The 25,638-nt window shown below is 37.2% G+C and overlaps 2 protein-coding genes across 20 annotated transcripts in view; both read left to right on the forward strand.

Annotated features, from left to right (window-relative positions):
- Window positions 1-13,528, forward strand: part of LOC124946365 (diacylglycerol kinase theta) — a 15,514-nt gene extending 1,986 nt beyond the window's left edge. The window contains exons 2-19 of one of the 18 annotated variants that reach the window (XR_007100018.1): window positions 1,798-1,877; window positions 1,953-2,055; window positions 2,132-2,352; window positions 2,437-2,608; window positions 4,620-4,763; window positions 6,292-6,423; window positions 6,665-6,799; window positions 6,882-6,999; window positions 7,073-7,260; window positions 7,385-7,597; window positions 7,725-7,859; window positions 8,063-8,237; window positions 8,316-8,638; window positions 8,728-9,019; window positions 9,189-9,345; window positions 9,707-9,814; window positions 10,470-10,841; window positions 11,168-13,528. Coding sequence is in view for 11 of the 18 variants with exons in the window: in XM_047486920.1 (XP_047342876.1) it covers window positions 1,798-1,877; window positions 1,953-2,055; window positions 2,132-2,352; window positions 2,437-2,608; window positions 4,620-4,763; window positions 6,292-6,423; window positions 6,665-6,799; window positions 6,882-6,999; window positions 7,073-7,260; window positions 7,385-7,597; window positions 7,725-7,859; window positions 8,063-8,237; window positions 8,316-8,638; window positions 8,728-9,019; window positions 9,189-9,345; window positions 9,707-9,814; window positions 11,168-11,281 (2,810 nt within the window). In the remaining 7 variants the exon portion in view is untranslated. Of the gene's footprint in view, window positions 1-1,797; window positions 1,878-1,952; window positions 2,056-2,131; window positions 2,353-2,436; window positions 2,609-4,619; window positions 4,764-5,595; window positions 5,781-6,291; window positions 6,479-6,514; window positions 6,579-6,664; window positions 6,800-6,881; window positions 7,000-7,072; window positions 7,261-7,384; window positions 7,598-7,724; window positions 7,860-8,062; window positions 8,238-8,315; window positions 8,639-8,727; window positions 9,109-9,168; window positions 9,346-9,706; window positions 9,895-10,366 lie in introns of those variants that run through there. The other 17 variants (XM_047486923.1, XM_047486920.1, XM_047486921.1 and 14 more) reach the window with 17 other exon arrangements.
- A 2,332-nt stretch (window positions 13,529-15,860) lies between these two features.
- On the forward strand, window positions 15,861-19,178 carry LOC124946366 (protein regulator of cytokinesis 1-like). 2 transcript variants are annotated; one of them, XM_047486932.1, is made up of 7 exons: window positions 15,861-16,008; window positions 16,592-16,724; window positions 16,803-16,901; window positions 16,968-17,108; window positions 17,169-17,285; window positions 17,467-18,516; window positions 18,605-19,178. In XM_047486932.1, the coding sequence occupies exons 1-7, from the start codon at window positions 15,989-15,991 to the stop codon at window positions 18,962-18,964; spliced, it is 1,920 nt and encodes a 639-aa protein (XP_047342888.1). In that variant the 5' UTR covers window positions 15,861-15,988; the 3' UTR covers window positions 18,965-19,178. The 2 variants fall into 2 exon arrangements, with proteins under 2 accessions (XP_047342888.1, XP_047342889.1); XM_047486933.1 differs by lacking the exon at window positions 15,861-16,008 and having other exon boundaries at window positions 16,600-16,724; window positions 16,828-16,901.
- Window positions 19,179-25,638: the final 6,460 nt, after the last annotated feature.

Consider the following 25,638-nt stretch of genomic DNA (forward strand, 5'->3'; position numbering starts at 1 on the left):
TTCTCCTTTGCAATCATCTTCATTCTTTTATAATCATATTCGATATCAAAATGTTTGAAATTATTTAAATGGAATGTCGCGATTTGAAACAATCAACGAACACGTTATATACCGATACACAAGGCGCAATTCGTCCTCATCTATATCTTCGTCATTTATGAAATATACCGATCGTCCGTGATATTTTTTCTAACGATCCATACTTAAAAATACATTTTTCTTAATTTGTTCTTTTGACAAATATAACTGGATCTTTGCATAGATCGAGATTGGTCGAGGAAAACCCTCTATAACGGACGGCAGATGGTGCTTTTGTCGGTCTTTTCTCGAGCATTGATCGTGGGGGATGGTGTGGGGTAGCTGAAGGCCGAGAAAGAGAGAGAGAGAGAGAGAGAGAGAGAGAAAAGGCGAGCTCGAAATACGAGAGGAGTGGCGGATGGAAGCAAGGGCTCGCCACGACGAGCAAAAAGGTGGAAAAGGCTCTCGTTCTTGCTCTCTCTCTCTCTCTCTCTCTCTCTCTCTCTCTCTCTCTCTCTTCCTCCCTTACACGTAGTTAGTTAGTTGTTTTAAAAAAGCAACTCGATTACCAATGAAGTAGAACGAAAGGTTAGCGTAGATTCATCGACGGTGATACTTCCTTCCGTCCCGCTCGCGTTATCCTCTAGCTCCCTTCGATAAATAGAAACGTGGAGCAAAAAAGCGGAAAGTTTATGCAAACCAACGTGGACGAGGGCAAACGTTACATTATTATCGGCGACATATTATCATTTTAAACGAGTAATATAGAAATTAGAGAAATATTATTCGCATTCGATCGTAAAAATGTATTTTTCTGATAATTATTTTTCTTCCGGGATTTGACGCATCGATCAATTTTCGGTTAGGCTATACGATTGAAGGCACAACTAATAAAAGAGCACTCACGGATCGATGGCATCGATCCTAATGTACTTGGTCAAATTCATCGTCGATGAGGTATTATTTTTTGCTACCCGGTCGGTCACATAGATCATCATCTAAATTGTCTATATCTCGCGATCTCGAGTGCGCGAGAGATACGGCTATCCGCGGATGAAAAATCGTTTCGAAAATTATTTCTCGATTGAAAACTCATTGACCCGATTATGCGCGCTAATAATGGGGAAAAAGGAGACACAGCTTTGGCGGCATCGGTTCGACGTATGTGTTGCGCGTAAGGTGTCTTCAAGGACAAGATATTTTTAGAAAACCGGAAGTATGCTTAGAAATTGATATCTCTTGAACGTTTATATAGTTTCACTTTCTTCTTACAAGTTGTAACGATTTTTCTCCGATAAATACGGACTCCGATAAATAAAATGCTCGTTCTACGTTCATAATCCGTCGATCGTTATCCATTTTGACTTTTAATATCAACGTTAATTCGCCAAGTTGTCAATAACGATCGGTGAGCGTAGGAACGAAAAGGGCAAAGTTTCTTGAAGAAAGAAACGCGCGCCGCGCGTCTTACGCGTTCGCTTGTAATTCGTCCGCGCTTAGCGCGTATTACTTTAACCACTTTAACCGGCGTGATTTCCGATCGGTCAACGTGCTCGTATGAAAATCATTTCGATTGGAAAAATAAAATGTTAAGGATGATACAATTATCGAATCATTCGTTTCTACCTTTATCAGGAATTATCGAAAGATTTACATGACTCTACGTAGGCATTATAAATCTTCCTATTAATCGTATATGTATATACGTCCGATGATAGTGATGATATTACGAGCGAGTAGTAGCCTTAAATTTCTTTACTATCGCGTTTCCCATTGCAGTTTGCAACTTCGTGGTGCACGACCGCTGTCTCAAGGCCGTCGTGTCTCCCTGCTCCAGCATCGCGGCAAGCCTGATTAAGGTATCTCCTTCTTTTTCTTTTCTTCCCTACTGATATTACTACGTGTTTAATTGCACACTGCAATTCTTCCCTTAGAACCCGGTCGCACACTGTTGGTCCGAACAGGTACATCGGAAAAGAAAATTCTGCAACGTCTGTCGGAAACGATTGGATGATAATCTATCCATACATTGCCAAAGTAAGTTGCTTTGTTTTCATTAGAACAGAGGAGAACCTGGAGGAGTAAGATTTAAGGTTAACACTTTGATTTGCAGTATGCGAATATTTTGTGCACACGGAATGTCAGGACTTTGCTGTGGCAGACTGTAAAGAAAATGCAACTTATTTGCCTGGAAAGGATTTGGCTGCTGTAAAACATACGCATCATTGGCGAGAAGGAAATCTTCCGAGCAATTCCAAATGTGCCGTATGCAAGAAAAGTTGCTTCTCTGCCGAGTGCCTTTCTGGGTTTCGTTGTGAATGGTGCGGCGTAACGGTAATGCTTTTCTTTCTATTAATGAATTACCATTCGTTACCTATAATAATTTTATATTATCATATGCGATATCGTATCCCTCAGTCTCACGCATTCTGCTACAAAAGCATTCCCTCCGAATGTACGTTTGGAAATTTGGAATCAATTTATCTACCGCCTCATGCCGTCAGTATTCCACGTACCGAGGTACCAATGGAAGCTATTATCGGAGTAGAAGTGCGTCGTAAAGAAGTCCTGGCGCGTGAGTATTCCTGCCGTAAGTGTTTCCCTTATAAAAATACATAGCCGCATATATGATATATCCATACTTGATAGCTGAGCGATCAAGCAACTCGCCTACCAACATTATTACGACAATGGAATCGTTATAAACGAACACAGACACATGATATAATAAAACATTAAACATTATACCTCTATACTATATGTATGTATAATATTATATTAGATATTACGTTTTATTCTTCAAATTAAATTCGACCTCCACGTCGATTAGTCGTGAAATATATTGGAAAAAAAAGTAAATATGAAATAAAATATCGTATTACGCTCAGATAACAGATAATGGCATCATACTATTTGTTCTGAAAGTATGTAAACTGGTCTGATTATTTTTCGATCTTCTTTTTTCTTTTTGTTTTTGTTTTCGTTATTTTTTTTTCTCTCTCTTATATACCTATAGGTACATATACATATATGAAGTGTATACAAATATTTGTTTACAATGACGATATTTCCAATTATTTATCAATTTTTTTGCATGGTATTATCTCGATATAAGATACCCTTATATAAGAGCCTTCGTAGCGTATTTACATTTATATATACATATATGCATACATACATATATATATGCACACAAATATACATACGTACATACATACATACGTAGATATGGATATGTGCGCGCGTGTAAGTATGCATGTACATATATATATATATATATACATATGTGCGTGCGTGCGTGCGCGTTTGTGTGTGTGTGTGTGTGTGTGTGTATACATATACATCTACACATGCAGATAATATATCTACTTTTCTATAGCATGCGATATTAAATTTGTAGGATATATTTAACAAGTTTTTCTATTTTTGTTCGTAGAAACAGATAGATATGGTATAAATATTTGCATTTATTTATATTTGTATTAAATATATATATATATATATATATATATATATACACGCACACACACGCACACACACACACATATATATATGTACGTATGTATGTATGTATGTATGTATGTATGTATGTATGTATGTATGTATGTATAATATCGATTATGTGATTCCATAAATTAATCTAACACCATACCATAGGTAACTATAGGTGAATATTTCTTTGTACGAATGCCTATCACTGTATGTCTGCAGCATTATATTTTATTATCAGTTACGGATGAAATAACTTTTTATAGGCATTTTTTTTGACTAGCCAAAACATTTAACAATATATAGTACAATATATAATATATACTTTTATATGTGTCGAAAGTGATTAGGGGAGATAAGATTTAAGATAAGATTTAAAAAAGTTCAACTATCATTACTTCAAGTATTGACATAAGGCACCTTACCCTCGTTAGACGTATGATTCAAATAAACGCTCACGAATGAGTCATCTTAATAATTTAAAATGTTATAAAATAAAATTATAAATGAAAGCCACTTTGAGTTATCTCTTGTAAAAAAAAAAAAAAAAAAAAAAAAAAAAAAAAAAAAAAACAAATGTATCGCGAGAGAAACAAAAACTGGAAACTCCGTTTTACTTACATATCAAACATTATGGCTTCCGTTGCTGTCGTTGTTATAGTTGCTATTTTCATGGTGCTTTTAATGGATATTCTCTTTGTTAGTTACCCTTTTTCACAATTTTTCTAATGTCGTAATCAAGTAAATGCAAGTAAATTAACCAAATGCGCAAAGACATTAACTGGCGAGCGATACATATTTTTCTTTTCTTTTCTGTTTTCTCTTTTTTTCTTTTTTTTTTTTTATACATTCATATTTTCGTTAGACTATATTAAAATGATAGGTATTGTTAATATCTAAAGGATTCTAATATCGATAATATTTGAGATTAGGTATTGTAAAGTGAAAACCCCCCACACATATATTGACATATTTCTTTTAATGATCGTTCGTAACACCAAGCTTTTTTGACACATTACAATATAGGAAAAATATTTGAAAGAAAAGCCAAATTTTGTAGAATTCAAATTAATTATTAAAATATTCGGATTACCGTTTGCTTCTATTTGAAGATAACATCGGAGAGCAATTCGATTTCGCTGAGAGTGAACAAATTGGGGCTGCAGGCCGCCTAGCAGAAGCTTTGAGGCGCCTTTCACTAGTTTTGCCACGTAGCTGCCATGGAAATTGTCATGCTTCCCCTCCTTATGTTCGAGGTATCTAGAATATTACATCATCAGACATTCATCTGTGTGAGCATATTCAATATTATAAAATCTGTAGCGCAAAACAGAAAGGAAGATAAATCATTATATAGTAGCTATTAGCATTTCTTTATATGTACATACATACGATATATATATATATATATATATATATATATATGTGTATATATATATATATATACATGCATACACACACACACACACACACACACACACACACACACGCACACACACACACACACATTTGTACATTTATTATTTGTCAAGTTTATAGCATTTATACGAGATATCATATGGTTGATGCTGTTATTATATGACATTTTTGTTTTGTCCGATATATGGCAAATGTTTTACTTGCTTCTTGCATATCGTTTTGTTTCTTCCACTGACCGTTTTTTACATATGACCGAACATACTTTGCAAACAGGACAAATAAAAATGGTAATATTTCGAATAACTAATCACGATTATTTCTACACACTGATGTGCGTGCGCGTGAACGTTTACGTTTTTATTACTTTACATTATATATTTGTCGCAAATAAGCAATCATGCATCCAAATAATAGAAATGGTATAAGATCGTTCGTGAAAAAATAAGAATCGATTAGAAATATTCAACTATTAATAATTAAATTTAATGTTTAATGTCTCACATATACATATCTATATTTTTTTTATGAAAGTGCAGGTACATGAAAAAAAGAAAAAAAAAAAAAAAAAAGAAAGAAAAAAACTATATACCTATAATATTTTATTCATTCGAAAGTTGTGCTATACAGATTTTGATGAATGTTGTTATTTTGTTATTGTTTTCGTTTTAGCATGTATGTACATATGTTTCGCTTCAGTGCATGCACTGTCACACTCAGCCCGCTGGATGCTATGTGAAAAATCCATGATGCTTATCACTCTACTATGCAGTGAAATGAAGTACAAGAATGCTACTGAATAATTCTTCCTATCATGTGTGTTCTACAAATCCATCGTAAATGTTCGATGGTAAGAGGTGTGTGTCATTTTCTTTAAGAACGATTAAACGATTCTCGCATAAGAATGCGATATAATATTATATATTTCTCGATAAATTGTTTTCTCATTTTCTTACACAAGCATCTCCTAAAGTTCTTATTATTTGTTATTATCGACAACGCAAATATCAAATAATATCTATCATCCGTTGCCTATTTCATACGCTCTTTAAGAATCATTTTGAAAAACATGAATATTTCTTAAGTATATGCTTTATCGTTTTATCGTTATTGAGATTGAGAATCAATGAAAAGTAATTAATATCTATCTTATCCGCGGATTTGCTTTCTTTTTTCCGGCAATATTATTAATCATATTAAATAACTCTTGTCACACCATTAATGTTATCTGAGTAATACAATACAAGATCTATTAACATTGAATTTATTATCGAAGGAGATGTGTATTGCCATATCTGTCTAATGTTCGATGGTATGTCTAACGAAGAAAAGGAACCTTATCTAAAGGAAGATATTTTTTGTTTGTAGCAAGAAGCATATCGGAAGAATTTAGCAGTGGTGATGCCAAGTATCGCGATAACGACGAGCCTGTGCAAGGTCCGCATGGCCGTGATCCACGATATACTAAAGATAAGGAAGATAAAGAGAGAGGCGACGAAGGTATTTTATTCAAGCGCAGATTCTATACCTGTACGGTTTGTCTCTCTCTCTCTGTGTGCGTGCGTGTATGCATACGTACGTACGTACGTACGTACGTACGTGTGTATGTATGTACGCATGTAGAGTATTTGTCAAAATAAATAAATTCAATATCAATCGACAATATACGATATAATTGATTTCGATAAAGAATGACACATATCTGACAATATCGTTTTGATCGTGTATTTTAATGATTTAGAGATGATAAAGGTGTACGATGGTAATAACTCTTTGAGGCGTCGAATATTTCGAGTAATCACGATACCTAGACAAGCTACCACGGAACAGGTTTTAACATCCGCACTTCGTGCATTTCATATCACGAAAGATTCTAGTACGTAAAAATGCTTTATTATTTGGTTATGCTGTCGAAACTCTTTATATGATAGATTAAGAAAATATTTATTTTTATCCAGGCAATTTTTACTTAACCGACTTGTACGCCACCGAAGAAACTGAATTGTGCGATCCGACACCAGTTCTAAACTTGAATCGTAAAGAAGGCAAACGTCCGGCAGTCTTCTTGCGATTTAAGTAAGCTCATTTCCATTGTTAAATGGATATAATTGAATGATAGAACGATACGAAAGAAATTATTATTTTCAAGGGATAATGAAAGCGGAGAAGTGCGAGTCTATCCTGGAAAGTTACAAATATCGGAGTCGTTCTGCATCGTACCCGTAGAGGAAACAACGACGGTAACAGATTTAATCCAGGAATCCCTTCAAAGGTTTAATTTAAAAAGTGCGAATTCTGAAGATTACAGATGTAGAAAAATTCTCCTGGATCGCAACGGTGCGTTTAAATTCGACATCATTAATTATCATCTTTATTCTCATTATACGATTCAATCACTTATTCAATCACTACGATACAATATATTCTCTATTACTTTAGAAACCCTTTTCTTTCCTTTTAGTATCCGGCCGTGTTTTATCGCCAGAGGAAAAGCCGTGGGATATAGTTAAACAGCTCGGTAAAGATTCCATTAGACAAATGGAATTGATGCGATTTTATTTACAATTAAAACAAGATCCCCACGGTCCCAATCTGGCTCTATTCGTGGGTAACTTGCCACCGAATCTTTCAGAACGAATTTATGAAAATATGTTGACCGAGTTTTTAGGAAAAGGTAACGCGAGACCATACATAGTTATAAAATAGTTTTCTATATGTCTAATTTTGTATAGGTACTTCTCTGTTTCGTAATAACAACAACAACAACAACAATAATTTTCTTTTTTCCTTTTTCTCTATAGAAAACAAATTCTCATCCATTGGCCCAATTTACTACGAATACGGTTCGATGGTAATTATATACGAAGATTCGAATAAAGCGGTTAAAGCGTTGTACACTTTGCGCGAATCGAAATACGAAGACAAACATCTTCTGGGTATATAAAATTTAACTTAAGAAAAAAAAAATAAATAAGTAAATAAAATTAAAAAAAGTAAAAAAAAAAAAAAAAAAAAAAAAAAAAAAAAAAAAAAAAAAAAAAAAAAAAAAAAAAAAAAAAGAAAAAAAACAATTAAGCGTGGAGCACGCGACTTTCGATATGTAAGAAAAATAATCGGAATACGTTGATTTGCATTTTAGTTATGTTATTGCCAAGTATCGAACCGAGTATGGTACCATCAGGTGTTCAACCCTTGCTTGTATTTGTGAATGTCAAATCTGGTGGTTGCCAAGGGCTACAGTTAATATCTAGCTTTCGTAAACTTTTAAATCCCTTTCAAGTGTTTGATTTGGATAATGGCGGGCCACTTCCTGGGTAAGAAAGAAATATGTCTGTAGAAATAATGGCGACGTGAATGAGCCGATTTATTCATATACTCTTATAACTTTACAGGCTTTACGTTTTTCGTCACATTAAGCACTACAGAATCTTAGTCTGCGGCGGAGATGGTACGATAGGATGGGTCTTGCAATGTTTGGACAACGTCGGCCAAGACAGCGAATGTTCTTCGCCCGCCTGCGCTATCGTACCGTTAGGAACGGGAAATGATTTGGCGAGAGTATTATGCTGGGGATCCGGTTATACTGGCGACGAGGATCCATTGAATTTATTGCGAGATGTTATCGACGCCGAAGAAATTATATTGGACAGATGGACGGTTGTTTTTCATCCAGAAGAAAAAGATGACAAGTGCCAAATGAGCACCAATGCCGCAGGTAATCAAATTATAAGACGATTATAATTAATACATCGTAATATTTATCATCCAATGGTATATAACAAGAGACTCCTACAATATTTGTAGTAGGCGCAAGCTCGACCAGCGAGGACAATACCCAAATATTTGTGATGAATAATTATTTCGGTCTTGGGATCGATGCGGACTTGTGCTTAGACTTTCACAATGCAAGAGAGGAGAATCCTAACAAGTTCAATAGCAGAATACGAAATAAGGGTGTATACGTGAAAATGGGTTTACGTAAGATGGTCGGTCGTAAGCCGTGCAAAGACTTGCACAATCAGATTCGATTGGAGGTGGACGGCAAACTGGTGGACTTGCCGCAAGTCGAAGGAATAATTATTCTCAATATTTTAAGGTAATTTTTTGAACGAAAGAGAGAACCAAAGAGAGCACCAAAGATGCCACACGAAATTCTCATAAGAGATTATTATTCGAAATGTTCTTATATATTTATATATATATATATATATATATATATATATATATATATATATATATATATATATATATTTATCTGTTAACAGTTGGGGCTCTGGTGCGAATCCTTGGGGACCAGATAAGGAAGATCAGTTTAATAAACCAAATCATTGGGATGGTATGTTGGAAGTCGTAGGAGTTACAGGCGTCATGCATCTAGGACAAATTCAGTCTGGTCTCCGTGGAGCAATGAGGATAGCGCAGGTAAACGATACTAATTGTAATAAGTGATACGAGGAGATCTTCTTTTGTTACATTCTTAAGCACTCAGTGACGGTGAGAAAAAAATATGATAGTGAAAAGAAGAAGAAGAAAAGAAATAATCATTTAGAATGTACCTAGAAGAGATTAGTTATAATTATATATGCACTATACGTAGGTATTACCTATATGCATATCTAATTATTGTCGGAGATTGTTCAAGGAATATGTACGTATACGTACCTATCTATAAGGGTTTAATTAGGGAAAGCTGAGCTACCTTACTCAGTACGGTTATAATAGATGATAATCTACTTATTGCACATCATCGTTGGCGTTTACAAAAGAAATCGATTGATTGTAGGGTGGGCATATAAAAATACGTTTGCAGTCTGATATACCAGTACAAGTAGATGGCGAACCGTGGGTCCAGAGTCCGGGAGAAATTGTAGTTCTAAAATCTGCATTAAAGGTAATCTTGAAAGAAACTTTACCGAAACCCCATAATTCCAGCAAAATGAAGGACAGATTGGGTGTAACATAACATAGAATGCAAGTATCCTCAATGGTAATCCTTAGATATACATATATATATATATATTTTCAATGTATCCCATCGAGAGTTAATGCGCATTATATCTCTATACACGTTATATATCTTTCCCCTTGAGTTATGCGATACCTCTTCTTTGTTGCGCACCGTTCTCGTTCACTCAGCCTGTTCGATTTTAAATAGAATAATGGGGTCCTCTATGTGTATACACTATACGTATACATATACATATATGTATGTATATATGGCACGTAAGATTCTTAACGGAAGCATCTATGTATGTATATTAGTTGGTAGTATAGATATATTGTTTTTTTTTCTCTCTCTCTCTCTCTCTCTCTCTCTCTCTCTCTCTCTTTTTTTTCCCCTTTCTTTTTCTCTCTTTTTTTTTCTTTTCTCTCTCTCTCTCTCTCTCTCTCTCTCTCTCTCTCTCTCTCTCTCTTATCATATCTCGTAACGCTCTCTGCGCAGTCTCCATAAAGAGGCATTACCTGACTGCCGATGTCCGTCAGCGCATGCATTCCTCCCCTAATCGCACTCTACTAATTATTCCTTGTTCCTTTGTTCACTTCAGGCTACCATGTTGAAGAAAAATAAGATCAAGCGTCGGAATACCGAACCGTCGATCCTACCTGCTAATGGGGAGGGGGGCAAGAGCACGGACGAGTAAACCAACCATACTGCAGCTTGCCACTAGTCAGTCATAAATCGTTCTTTTAAGAGAGAGGTGTGCGATCCTCGCCTAGACTCCTCGATGTGCTAAAAAAATAGCACATGAGAACGGGGAGTTTCGGTGCGATCTCACCCCCCCCGTAAAAACAAATAGGCCTCCTATGTATGAATTGTTCCGATCGACTCCCGAAAGAAACGCATGCGTTTACCTCGATGTATATATATATCACCACCGTGTCGATACCCTTGGCCCAATTGCAGCTGGATGCTTCTCGTAATATATATATATATATATGGATTAGTCACGCATCTCTTTTATTAGATAGACGTTCTTAGCTTTTATGGAATAATGTTTCTTTTTCTTTCTCTTTCTCTTTCGTTTCTTTCGTTTTTTTCTTTCCTTCTTTCTTTCCTTCTTTCTTTCTTTCTTCGTTCATTTATCTGTCTTCTTTAACTTCTTATTACTATATATATATATGTATCATTTTCGTATCTTCTTTTTCTCCTGAGTTCTGACATCTATATTTCTCACTTCGTCATTACCATTAACTTTCTATCGATTACTCCTTTGTGCGTTCCCCTGATCCTGTCCCTTCCTAGGCAACGATGCTGAAGAAGAGCAAGGGTAAAATGAAGCGGCGTAATACAGAATCCAGCATGCAGCTCGCACTACAGGCTGCGCCCTCGAACGATCCGGATTCTGAGATCTTCTGAGTGAACAAATCGTACTGTGCGAAGATGGTCAATGTCGTTGTCACGCAGGAGCACGTAGTCACGCACGAAAATCATTCGATTATACGATGATAACGTATAACGTGCGTAAGCGGCCTCGAAATCGTCACCGTAACGATTGTGCTGTTACGAACATAAATAACTTCGATAACTACAACGCAGTTACTTCAACAGGTGGAAGTAGATAAGATTTTCAAATAAAAACTCATGATAAGATTCATTGAAAACAAAAAAAAAGAAAACAAACAAAAAAAAAACAAAAACAAAAAAAAAAACAAAAAAAAAGACAAAAAAAAGAAAGCTCAGTGATATCTTTAATGTCCGTTCACATGTTGCTAGGATGAAACTAGATCTCATTAATGAATGTTAATAATCATAGCACTGTATGTAGCTTGTCAATCAATATTTTTTTAGTCAAATTATAATAGAAAGTAACACACGATAATGTTACCTCCACGAACTTTTAAAAGCAGTATTGAAGATCGTAAGATATTTGCTTCTAATGTTCAATTTATGTTTATATAGCTTGTAGATTGGACACACAAATGTAATGTATATTACTTTAGTATGGTACTTTACCAATCTGTGGCAGTATGAATCGAGTATTGCGATATAAAACGCAAAAAAGGCATAGAGATAGTGAGAGTGAGAGTGAGAGAGCGAGAGCGAGAGCGAGAGCGAGAGAGAGAGAGAGAGAGAGAGAGAGAGAGATCAGTTGTTATTAATATGTTATATATACATATACATATATATATATATATATATATATATATATAAAATATTAATATATTTACATAATATCGTATTAGTATTACGATCTAAGTTGTGATAATTACAATCTGACCGCTGGGCAGTCTGGAATTCACAAACCAGGTGCGGTTAGAAATTTCCTAGAAATAATTCATAAGAGAGTTAATGTAACAACTTTCAAGTAGCGTCGCTCTAAGGCAAAGCACTTTGCCAATTCGTCTTTGACTTGTGTAAAAGAGCAGCGCCATGGGCTATGAATTGGACAAGTAAATAAAAAAAATATGAATAAATAAGAAAAGTAACAAAAACATTAAGGAGGTGGCTTAATAACGTTCTAAATTTGGCTCTGATAAATCCAAATATTCCAGTTTATCGGAGCCATCGGTGGATCGAACATTCCACTTTATTGTAGTCAAAGCAGAAAAAAAGAAAGAGCGAGCGAGCGAGAGAGAGAGAGAGAGAGAGAGAGAGAGAGAGAGAGAGAGAGAGAAAGGGAGAATACGTGTTGTACATTTTAGAAAAGCCAGTGTATAAGAAAAATTATATAACGATGAACAAAGTTGAATGATAATAACGACGAAATGGCCCTCTTCTCACGTGGCATAAAAAGCACGCCTTTTAAACATCGAGTAGCAATGCCCGATGAACGACGATGGACTCTATTCAATGGCATTGTTGATTATGTAAAGAGAAAAGAATGGGAGAAAGTGTGTGTGTATGTGTGTATGTGTGTGTGTGCGCGCGCGCGCGTGCGTGCGTGCCTGTGCGAACGAGAATGGGTTTTGGGAGTGACAAAAATGCGGTGCCAAACAGTTGTAAATAATATTATATATGTAGGAGATAAAATGGAACTAGTCGTGGTGGCATCTAATGCAGCGCAAGAAATGGATGCAGTGCGACGTGTGTTGCTGATATTAATCCTAAAGAAGAGAAATGTAATCTGCGACGCGATGCTTGAACGAAGGAAAAACAAGTGAGAGAGTGTGTGTGAGAGAGAGAGAGAGTCGGCTTCTTTGACAATTTATTGTTAGGCAAAACGATCAAAGAAGAGCGTGCGTAACGTATCGTTCATCTTGCGCTTATAGGTCGCGCTCTACGTAATCGATCGGTCGATTTTCAAAGAAAAACCTTTAGCACCGTCTCGTTTTCGATAAAAATCTTTGGAATACGTTGCATCTCATCGAAAGGACTTTTTCCAAATTTTGCGTTTTATTAAGCGAACCTGCTAAACTTCACCAAGGAGACTGTCATTCCCGGATAATTGACGAGTCTCCTTTCTTGATCTCGATCTACCAATGATGATTATGGGGCTCATTATTTCACGCTAATATCCGGTATTACGGCGTGAATGATACATCTGCGGTAGACCGAAAATTATATTTATTCCTGTGACCAAATTATATAGTATATTTGCTGTTGCTACGAAGTATAGAAAAGAAGAAAAAAAAAAAAAGAAAAAGCTAAAAAAAAGAAGAAAAATAATAAGCTACGTACAATCTATATATATATATATATATATATAATAATAATAATAATAATAATAATAATAATAATAATATTAATAATAATAATAATAATAATAATAATAATAATAATAATAACAATAATAATAATAATAATAATAATAATAATAATAATAATAAATGAGTGTATGTGCTACTAGACAGCTATCACGACTGAATTCATTACCTCTCCTTCTTAGGACGCCGTAAAAGCGCTGACATATTCTATTACCCACTTTGACTATCGATAAGATACGCCCTTCAACGCTATGTATTTTTAGCTGTGTATACGTAAATGTTTCCAATAATAACATAAAGTTTTATTAATGTTACGGTAAACGAATAGCGCGATAGTGCAACCTAAAAAACTTACGACTATGTTCATTTTTCGAACTGTACCAATAAATGCACTATAAATAAACATAATTATACCAAAGTGTTATTCTTCTTTGACATATGTTATTAATTGTTATTTATCATGGATCAATGTTTCGTCGCCGATGAAATCGTTAGCCTCTCCCAAGTACATGGCGAATGTTTTATTTTATATCAAAAAACTTTGGACGAGCTCATTCTAAACATCATTACTCATTGCCATGGTAATAAATGGAAAAGAATGGACAATAGTAATTATTCTTTAATAATATTCAAACGAAAATGCACTCTATATACCGTATATATTTGTATCATTAAATACAATATACAATTGATGACAAGGCAAGTAGACTATACTAGATATAATTTTTTCATTATGACCTACCCATTAGAGTTTTATCCCATTTAGAGATATTTAGTTTCGACGTAATGCACATCATACGGTCGAGTGCATGAAAATGTAAATCAGAACTTTAACGCAATTCTAAACAGAATTTATAGAAATATAAAAATGCGAAACAAATGTTACACTAAATTTATTTATATATTGATTATTATATACTGATATCTGAGCGGTTTGCCACTCAAAGATTTCAAATTATACTCGAATGTCAGATCGAAATTATTTCAACGCATTTCAACGTTTCCTCAATGACTATTTTTATCGACGAACAAATACAATAGTCGTTCGAATGTTAATCATTAATATATTACATTGGTACGGGTAATAATATGATCGTTTGAAAAATTTTCGTGGAAAGGAAGAAAGAAGTAATACGCAATAAGGACGTGCTTACATTACATTGGGCTGAAAGTTTCCATCTAACTTGGATTAAAATTGATTAAATATTCGTCGGAAGATAAAAAGTTTTACAATCATATAGATAAGAAAGAGACGATAGAGTTTCCACGCTGCGGACAAGCCACTATGTAGGAAGAAACTTTGCAATAATTGAGATATATTTAACTTTGTTAGGTATACAATAGATTTAATCGGAAGAAAAGTCAAAGAAAGAATGAATGATTTCTTTTTGTTTTCGGCGTCTTTGTTGTCTCTCTCTCTCTCTCTCTCTCTCTCTCTCTCTCTCAATCTCCCTTTGTTTCCTCTTGGTTCCCACGTGCGTGGTTTAGGTGGCGCCGAGGCATGTATTAGTTATGTGTCTTGCCGTAGGAGGCACAACAGTCGCCAGAGACAGAGTACAAGTTTTGGCATCTAAATCGTCAACAACCCAAACTGCGTTATGCAGAAATTGAATTTCTTTAATATCCCTGGCGCCATCTAACAACTATCTATATCGAGAGGTACTGTTCGCTTCGTGTTTAACTCGACAAACTCCACTACTGTCATATGTTCCTAGTAATAAATCGGAATTTTTGCGACAATATGGTCGTCGATTGGTTAACCATATACTGATACTATCTATAGATGCGAACGACTACCGTTGCCGTACTTGGAGATATATTAAAAATTATTCTTCTTGAATTAAGAATCGTTTATTATCGGACTTGTCTAACGTTATATCGCACCTCTTCTTTTCAATTAATAACAGTAGAAGCGAGATAACAAAAAGATGAACGATTTTTCATCTCGTTGAATAAAGATCAGTTTGTCTCACGAGATTGTTCACGTTGGGGACGACGTCGCTGTGTGTATTCGACAAATTCCGTGTATATATATTTAATATTTCATTCAAATTAACTAAAAAAGGGAAAACAAATGTGCACGGAGCTGTATGTAATTTGATTTAATACAATTTTTGCATAAATAGTGGAGAGCATCGTTGGTTAGGTGTACCGCAAACTAATCGATGATTGGTGGATTTTTTGGTGTAAGAAAATGTCATTGGCCGAAAGCGTATAGAAAGAGACCGTTGAGAGAAGAGAGAGTTGGGTCCTTGGATTGGAAAGAAATTCAGTTATAACGTTATAACGTTACCGCCCTGAAGATAGGTGCCGTCCAATCTGCTGGCTTTGTTACTTGTAATTCAAATGAAAAACGGTCATCGTTTTTGTTGAATTCTTTAGATTTCGTGAAATCTCTCGTTCTAGGTAAGGTGTAGCGATGGAGGATTCAGAGGAATGGTAAGTATTTCATAAGATTCTTTTATTTCTCTACGAAGAATGATCCTTATACAATGGTTATTGTAAAGCTTGATTTTATCTTATTATTTGATAAGAATAAAACTTGCCAGCAATAATCGAGGTGTGCCGGTGCGATGACTTTTATGTAAAATATGTATGCGAGGCACATTCGTCGCAACGAGATACATTCTTATTCGTTTCCATTAACCATGTTCTCCTTCGTATGATTTATTCTCCTCAAAATTTAACCTGCAACATTTATGTCTCAAGATTTTCTTTCTTGCGGTTGTTCCCTTTTTTCTTTTTTTTCTTTTTCTTTTTTAACGCGCCTTTGACAAGTTGCCTCTCAAGAAGGAAAATAATAATAATAATTAATTCTTCTTCTTATTATTATTATTATTATTATTATTATTATTATTATTTTTATTTTTATTTAAGTTGTGCGTATATATGGGCTCATCGTTGTTGCTTCGATTGCATTAAGTCGCTTTAACGAAGCCCACGTCGTCGTTTGGTATCAAAATACAACTTATCAATTGTATTTAGCATAGTTAACTCCAGAGAATTTATTGTACTTTGATAGGGAATTGATATTGCGAGATACAACTGCGATGGTACGTGATAATTTCACAAAGTTGCGCTCTATATGGACCGAAATAGGATACGATAAAGAAACCCAATCGGCTTATACCATTGCAGCGCGTGATCATATACAGGTAAAAATTTGGCCTTAATGAAATGTCTATTTAAGCGTTAAGAAAGAGGCGCAGATTAATGTTTAAAAAATAAAATAGGAATTATTTAATGATATGGTATCAGAGTTGAAGTATAAGAAGACATTGCTGTTGGAAGAATCGAAGCAGTTGATGCAAAATACAACTATTCTGTCGAAGGTATGTTGTTTAATTCGTAATGTAAAATGAGTCAAGCTCTTATAATTTATTGAAAATTAATTGCAGGAATTGAAAGAAACGATCGATGCGAGCGGATACGAGATGCTACCTTTGTTCTATTTACACCAGGTACTGCGACAGGATATGGAAAAGTTGTTGCGCATTAAAGAACAACGTGAAACGTATTTAAACGAATTATTGGTCAAGGTACGCTATCCTAATTCTATGTGCATAATACATTTATATATTCGTCAATAATATCCTTAGGAAGATGAAATTTGTAAACGTCTTGGCGTACACCCAATAGGAATCGAATCTAAACCTTTAACCGAAGAGGAATTGGATAACTTCAAGTTACATATAGATAAGCAGGAAGCGGAAAAGGTTTGCTCGCTCATTAATAATTATTACCCGTATTATTACCTTTACGTTCTTTTATTATTACTTCTCTCCTTTACCATTGGACCTTTATCATTTTACGTTCGGTTTTTCTTTTACAAACACGTAAAAGGAGGAGGAAAAGAGAAACTTATCTTATTTCGTTTCATTCTCTTTTTTCGTTCAGGATCGCGTAGAGGGTGAATTTAAAAGTGCACAAAATTTCATTGTCAAAACGATGGATGATCTGGGAATTAATCCGTCCTCTTATTTCGAAGAAATGGTGTGTAATAAGCCCGATAATTTTATCCTTACACCTGGGAACATGGGATTGTTGAAGGACTTTCAAGAACGATTGGAGGAAGAATTAAGTAGGGCGAAGAAGGAATTCGAGGATATAATGGAAGAGCTAATAGCTTTATGGGAATATCTCGATGTACCTAACGACTTTCGCAAAGGATTCTTTAACAATCATCCGGGATACAGGCAAGCTACTATAAAAGCGATTAATGGAGAGATCACGCGTTGTAAGGAAAAGGCACGTATCGCCAAGTGCGTCAATAAAGTAAGAGCCGAATTGGTTAACCTGTGGGACATGTGCAAGTATGGTGAAGCCCAGCGAAAAAAATTCACCGCCTTTTATTCTCGTACGTACACAGAGGATTTATTGACCCTGCACGAGCTCGAGAGCGAAAAAATTGGAAAGTATTATGAAACGAACAAAATGATTTTTGATCTCTTGGAGGAGAGAGAGAAGCTTTGGACGAAAATGAAAGTATTAGAACATCCATCTAATAATCCGGATCGATTGAATAATCGAGGAGGCCAATTGCTTGCGGAAGAGAAAGAACGGAAAGTCATACAAAGAAAGTTGCCAAAGATCGAGGCCCAGTTGCATAACTTGGTGGAAGAATATGAGACGAGGCACGGGGAATCGTTTTACGTTAACGGCCTTTCCTTGGAAGAATTCCTGGCGGAATCCTGGGCAAATCGTGATATCGAAAGGGAAACCAAGAAGAATGCTAGAAAAGTGGCGAAGGATAAGTGCGCGATGAAGGCAAGCGCTACGAAACGTACCCCAAATGCTACCTCGACCATTCAAACTCCTTTGTGTACGTCGACGAAGAGAAAATTAGCTTACGGCTCGACCCCTAACAGTTCGGCTAAGCGACGAAACGTTGCCACCGGTAAAGTGCGTAGCGCAACCTATGGTTCGAAAATTAGAAGGAGCGGGAAGGTAATTTTAATAATGCCTCTCTAGTCATTTTTATTTTTTCCTCCTTTCATTTCCTCCTCATATTTCATTTCGATCCAATGAATTTCAGATTGCCAGGCGAATATTGTCGGAAAATAAGAAACGTAGAAGCAATCAAAGAAAATCCATCTCTTTGTCCCCAAATATACGTACCGTTGACATGACCTATGGACAATTCCAAGAGCACCTCAAGGAAAGAGAAGAATTGCGTAGCTCCTTGTTGCCGCCCGATCAATCCGCGTACATTTCAAAAACGCCTAATCGTATGCACGTCAAACCATCCAGGAAGAATTTATATAACGTAAACGCAACGTCCAATACGACGTCGTCGAAGTCATTGCTGTCTGCTCGAAATTCACCGCGTAGCCCTAGAATGGATAATACGCCGAAACTCGCAACTGCACCGAACGTATTACCTATTATATTTTGATAAATTCTTTCCTTAATATTTAGATATTTTCTATTTAATGTAATTCCTTATGTTAGCGAGGGCTGCTCTTTCAACTCCTGGGACTCTCGTAAATATATATACATATACATATATGTATGTATATATATATATATATATATATATATTATTTCCAATTTATAGAAGAAGATTTTTAAAGTTTAGGGCTTGTATGTGGGGCCGGGGGGGGGGGGGGGGGGGGCGGGGCGGGGGCGGGGAAGAGGAAAAAGATATGATTTAATGTATATTACATAGCCAATGAGGGGTAAATAAACTTGGCATTTGTAATTTGTATATTAATGTGTAATCTTCGTGTTAATATTTGCGTTATTAAACATGGCTTCGAAAAATTATACATATCCGATCATAAATATTATTACAGTATCGATAATGTGATATTATTACGTATTATGTATTTTATGGGAAAAAAAGAAAAATGATTTTTGATATAACATAATTTTTTATAATGTGAAACGTTTAATAACGAATAAAGCTTCTTCGTAATAATATTATTTTTGCGATAATTACTCGAAGGCGGTCCTTCGAATTTTCCAGAGATTTAATAAAGCGTTTATAAATGAGCGTCGAATTAATATGATTAAATAATAGATACCGTTTGACGACTTCCGTCTAAAACTCCACTGCCATATGTCTCTGCGCTATTTTATTATTTTATGTCGTTGCCGGACCATTTCCAAGTTTGCAAACTTGTCAAACTTGCCCATCCATTTATGGATCATTTGACAAGTTATTACGCGGCCGATATATCGAGAAATTTACGTATACGTATACGTACGCGTATGTATAACTAAGTCGTAACATCGATCAAATAATTCTGCGGAAAGTAAGTTCTCGTAATAGGAGAGCGTGTATTTATTAATTTCGATCGATCATACATAGCCGCTCATTATTTACGGATACCACTTTGCCATTACATAGACACATGGGACCAATGAATAATATAAATGAGCAAAATCTAATGCTTTCACCTGCCGCTAGATCGCACCACCGATATTGTTCTATCGAACGACTTTGATTTTCTTTGGACTTTCCAATTAATAATAAATATATCTGACCGAATGTCACGCTTTTATAATACGCGCGCGCGCGCGCGCGCGAATCTGTTACTCGCCAAAGTTTCCAATATGTATTTTTATTATCGATCATCGGTGAAAGTTATTCCCTTATGAATCCTGAACTTAAATAATAATGAGATACCGTGGAAAATTTTGAATACTTGTAATATTTGCTGGGGTGCTAATGGAAAACTATGATTGATTTTAAACTTTTAACGAGATTAAGGAAGAATAACAAATCTTGCGCAACATCCTCTGAGGCGGTTTGTTGAAAAAAAAGAGAAAGAAATATAAAAGGTAAAAGACATATCTCGCGATAGATCGAATCGATTAAAGATGATTTAGATGATTTTATGTCACCATAACAATGCCAAATGATGAAAATTTGGTTTAAGGAACAGGTAAGAAGAAACGAGAAAAGTTGGAAAGTATATATAGAATAGGTAAGATATATTAATGTGTCAAATTATTTCAATGGGGGGGGGGGGGGGGCGTGTCCGCACCATCGAAATAAGCAAACTAATGAAGATGTGCCGGATCGATCGATCCCTCTCCTCTCTCCCTCTCGCTGTCCTTTTATCCTTTCTTTGTTCACACATCCCCTCCCACGGTCGTGTCTCATTCTCCTTCTCATTTTAACTTCTCTCGGCAAGCCGAAGCGTTACCAATAGCCAAGGTGGCGTCTCTTTCGTCTTTTCGTCGTTCACCTCCTCAGCAGCGAGCAGCTCTCGCTCGAAACAGTTTCAAACTGGTTTTCAAGGGCTCGTTTGCTCGCTCTCGGACTTGGCTTGGTAGCCAAGGAAGGAGGATGCCAAGATGGTGAAGGTGAGGGAGAGGAAGAGGGAGAAACGGAGCCACAGCAGATGTAGCGAAGCGACTCGGCGGCTAAAAGAACGGATCTCGGGCGATAAAAAGAAGGGCCTTCGGTGCTACCTTGGACGCTTCGCGGGGGGATATATAGTCGGACGGTTCATTAAATCGTCGATATAATTTCTTCTTTGGTCCCAATCGTCGACCGACGCGTCCTTTCGAATAGGAATACGTCCTTTCGATAGGAATGCTTCCTTATCGATCAATGAAACTTATATACCTTTTCTTATTACATATTATTCCTTGTTCTAATACCTTCTCCTTCATAGAAATCTTCCTTTTTCCTTGTTCAAGTAGTACGTAAGTAAGTAATAATTCGGTGAGATCGTTGAAAGGAGAGCGACGTGAAAGAAACGTGTATTATTCTTACTCGTAAGCGCTCCGTCGAGATGTTGGCCCGCATTGCTTCGTGAAATAATGCGCCGGGAGAACGCAGAGAGTGGCAGTGAGGACAGCGAAGAGGTAGAGAAAGGAAGGAGGAAAGAAAACAGAAGCAAAGAAGCGGCTCTCCCCACCCCCACTCCCCACCCCCCACCCCCCCTCTCTCTATCGGCAGAAATTAAGTTGTTAAGATGCTGCCTCGGGCGTAGCCGAGCCAAAGAGAAGATCGTGAAAGTAATGGCGGTTTGTGGTCGCCGTGCTTCATATCCGCTGTCCTGTATCCTAGCGTGCGTAGAAAAGTTTTACTCGAGGCGCGCAAGGTCAGGTACTCGTCTACCTGTGCGCGTTACAACAACAAAGTTGTTTTTCAAAATCGATATTAACGTTTGACAAATCGATGATTTTGATGGCAACAAATCGATGACGTTATGAGAGAGGACTTCAGAGACACCGCGTTTCGTAAAATTATTTACCATAGGGACAAACGTGCCATTACCTTGCAGATTTTCAACTGAGCTAATCTTCCTGTACAGTATCGCTCCAAAGATGAACATTTTTCCCAATCGGAAGATTTTTCAATTTGCTTCATCTTCTTTTTCTTTCTTTTCTCCTAAACCTTTGCCCTTAACTCCTAATAACTACTTAATTATAATCGCGTTGCATAGAGATTATTTGTAAAGCTCCTGGATGCGTTCATTGTGCGGGAGAAATTTAGCTAGGGATCTCGAGGCTCCGAACAGAGCGGAGCCTCAAAGAGGGCGCCGAGGGAAACCGTGGAGAAAACGGTTCGAAGCGAGAAAGAAAGATCGTCGGAGATAAAGACTGCGGTGCGGTTAATGCTGCGCGTACCGGCCGACATCTTTAGACCGACGGATACATCTTTATTACGATAACGTATCATAAATTGAGCGAGTTATCGTCCATTTGGCATTACCAAAAAATACAATAACGTGCGAAATTGAAATCCTTTAACGAAGACTCGATCGAAAATGAAAAAAGGACGCGCAAGAAAGGTCTTGCACGTGGTCGTTGCCAGACCGCGGCGGTCGAACACCTGCCCGAAGAGTCAGCCCATCCGTCCGTCCGTCCGTCCTCCCGTGGAAGGGAACGTTTAACGAGGTAAAAGGAAAGAATAAGCAATTTTATCGAAAGAATCTTGCCGATTTTGCTACGGACTTACTTGTCGATTTCCGGTACGGACTAGCTTCCTATCCTTTGGCGAAGTACTTGATAGATGCTCTTTAAATGTTGAATCTCGAATAATAGTAGTGCAAAAATAGTAGTGCAAAAATAGTAGTGCAAAAATAGTAGTGCAAATATAGTCGAAGCTAACGAGATCAAAGTCTTAACGGGACATAAATGGAAGGCGTCATAAATTTATTATATGCCCGCATGTGTACGAGCGAGGAGTTCTCAATTACGTTTGTTAAACGAGCCGAGACGGTTACTTTGCTTCCTAAACCGATCTTGTTCGTTATCTTTCCGAATGTTCCGAGATACTATTATACGAATAGAAAAGAAATGTGGACGCAAGAGGAGATGGAGAAGAGGGCTGCCGAATAAAAAATGCAGATTCTGCCGATACGCGGGATGGTTAGAATGGTAGAAGAGTACACGGGTAGCGGCGCCGATATCTCGATTCGAGAATCTCCGAGAGCGACTCCTTGTCGTCCTTTTTCTGTGTCGGATGAACAAACATGTATCCGCGCGCGCGCGTATGCATGTACGCGTTCATGTATTTGCCGTAAAGAGGCGGGAGGAGAGAGAGAGAGAGAGAGAGAGAGAGAGAGAGAGAGAGAGAGGATCGTCGGAGGCAGAGGAGAACGCGAGAGGAAGCAAAGAGAGAAAGTAAAAGGAAAGAGAACTGTTCTCACCGCATGTGTTAAGCAGCGGTGTCGGCGTCCCGATTGGACGTGGATCCTGTTTACTCGCGACCACTATCCTTGTTTACGATCCTTACTACAAACGCGATTCCAAAGCCGACGATCTTTCGACCGTGAGCTCTTAGTTCTCTTCCTTTAGTCTCGACAACGATCATCTCTTTTTATCTTTCTTTCGTATTCTCGTTATCTTTTATCCTTCAATTTACATTGCGAGTTAACGCAAGAAAATAATAATAAAAAACAAAAAAAAGAAAAAACAAGAAAGAACTATCAAATCTGATAGACGAATCTATCCGTATCGTATAAATAAATTATTGTTGCGATCACCTTCTTTCCTTTCTTGGTCGAACATCGAACGAAATTGCGACTTTAACGCGATCGAAGATAGACTCGCGTATCCGTTAATTACGGAAAATCTAATTACTTGTTTATTTTTAAAGATTTCCTTTCTCCGACCGTAGCGGTGCCTGCGCCTTTGGCTCGCAGCCCGTGAAACTTGTCACGGAATAAACTACCTTCCCTCGACAAAGCGCCAAATAAGAGCAACAAATGCGGTTAAATCAGACATTCAAAATGGCCGGCTCGTCCGGGCCGTGGGTGTTGAAAAGGCCCGAAGGCCTTTAGCCGTATCCATCCTTGCCGTGCTAAATCTCGCGTGAATACCAGCTTTAGTGTCCGCACGAAGGGCTGGTAAAGAGAGAGAGAGAGAGAGAGAGAGAGAGAGAGAGAGAGGGAGAGAGAGAGAGGGAGAGGGAGAGGGAGGAGAAGAGCAAAAGAAGAAAGACCAGGAGCATCGAAGATGGAGACGTCAAATCCCTTTTGCGTTTCCACGCTACGTGCTGCCCGTTGCTGTGCTTTTCTACTCGTAAGAAAAGAACGACTCTCCTTTCTTATTTCTCTTCCAGATCCACTATTCTAACTCTCACAATGCGGGCCGATCAAACGTACGAGCCTTTAAAAACATTTCTATACGTTCTAAAAAAAGACGAGCTTAGAAATATCATGACCTAACGAAAGGAAATAATAAAAGGATATTCATCGGCAATGACCGACTCGTCGACATCATTTCGAGGGGTAGTACTCGGATGCTTCTGGACATACGAACGCTATGGCTAGGACGCTCGATGAAGATCCGTTAAAGATTTTGACGAGGTAAATTATAAATTCTCGTTAAGAACGATGACTCGTCGTTGGATAATCCAACGTTTTAGTGGCCGTTTAGTGGCGTTCTGCTGCCAAGGCAAATGACGTTTATTTAACGAGAGGACAAAAATGTGTCTATATATATATATATATATATATATATGTATATACACACCTACACGCGCGCGCGTGTATATATGTATATTTTTCAAATATACATATGTCTCTCACTAGTGGTTAAGGAAATTGAAGAAAGAAAAGAAAAAAAGGAAAAGAAAGGCGTTGAAAAGGCGATTCATTCGAAGCTTCGTCTCGCACGTGTCTCGCCCCACGTGTTCGCTTCTCGAAGATAGCCTTCGAAATTATCGTCGAGATCATCGCCGTCGTCATCGCCGTCGTCATTCCCATCACCAACGGCGAGTTATCTTCTTCGCAGAACGCGCAGCATGCAATCGGATCCTTCCTTTTTTTTCTATGGCCGCGAAACGTTAAGCGAGAACGACGCATAAAGGAGACGAGTCCCCGTACAATGGCTGCCCGTCGCTCCCGTCCGTCCGGTACGAGAAAAGAAGACGTAAAAGCGTCGTTGAACGCTCAGCGTTTCGTAATCCTTCGGCTCATCGTCTCGGTTCGTTCTACGCCATTAAAGAGATTGCTTCTTCCCGTTGAAAAAGGATAATGCACAGAAACGTTCCTACATTTTACGACTAGGCCACGTCGTTGTTTGCGTATTCAAGTAGACACACACACACACACACACACACACACACACACACATATATATATATATATATAGTTCTTTAGAAATAAAGAACCTACCAACCTAGATGAATAGAAGAAAATGATAAGAGAAAAAATTCGTAAAGAAAATAGTTCGTAAAGGTGGCGAGATAGGGGAAAGTTTCAGCGTGCGGTGTCTTTGATTTCGCCGTACAAATCTAATTAGGATCCTGACACGAGGTACTCGAGAACGAGCGTGTCTCGAGGCTATCGAGAGAAACGTTAACGATCTGCCAGCCGCGTAAACGTCGAAATTAAAATTCCTCCTTTCATTAGTGCCGCTCGTATCGAGAGAGGAAAAGAAACGAGAGCTCGAGTTAAGACTTGGGAGATATCTTTCGAATTTCCGCGCCACCTCTCGTCAAGAAAATAGAAAGCGAGAGAGTAGAAGAAAGGACTAATTCGGAAGTTGCTCGTCCTATCGAACGTTATTCGTATATTAGAGGCCATTATGATTTCGTTGATTCCCATTTTTCTAAAAGTCACGCATTTTCTTTCAACCTCCTTTCCTCCGAGATGCTAC

Source organism: Vespa velutina, chromosome 2 (genome assembly GCF_912470025.1).
Source record: "Vespa velutina chromosome 2, iVesVel2.1, whole genome shotgun sequence".
Taxonomy (NCBI): Eukaryota; Metazoa; Arthropoda; class Insecta; order Hymenoptera; family Vespidae; genus Vespa; species Vespa velutina.

What these genes read in the sequence shown, in the direction of transcription:
- LOC124946366 (XM_047486932.1), top strand. Translation starts at nt 15,989, where the DNA reads ATGGAGGATTCAGAGGAATG. An exon ending in ATGGAGGATTCAGAGGAATG is followed by an intron (nt 16,009 to 16,591) that starts GTAAGTATTTCA and finishes GTACTTTGATAG; the next exon opens with GGAATTGATATTGCGAGATA. An exon ending in CAGCGCGTGATCATATACAG is followed by an intron (nt 16,725 to 16,802) that starts GTAAAAATTTGG and finishes AAAATAAAATAG; the next exon opens with GAATTATTTAATGATATGGT.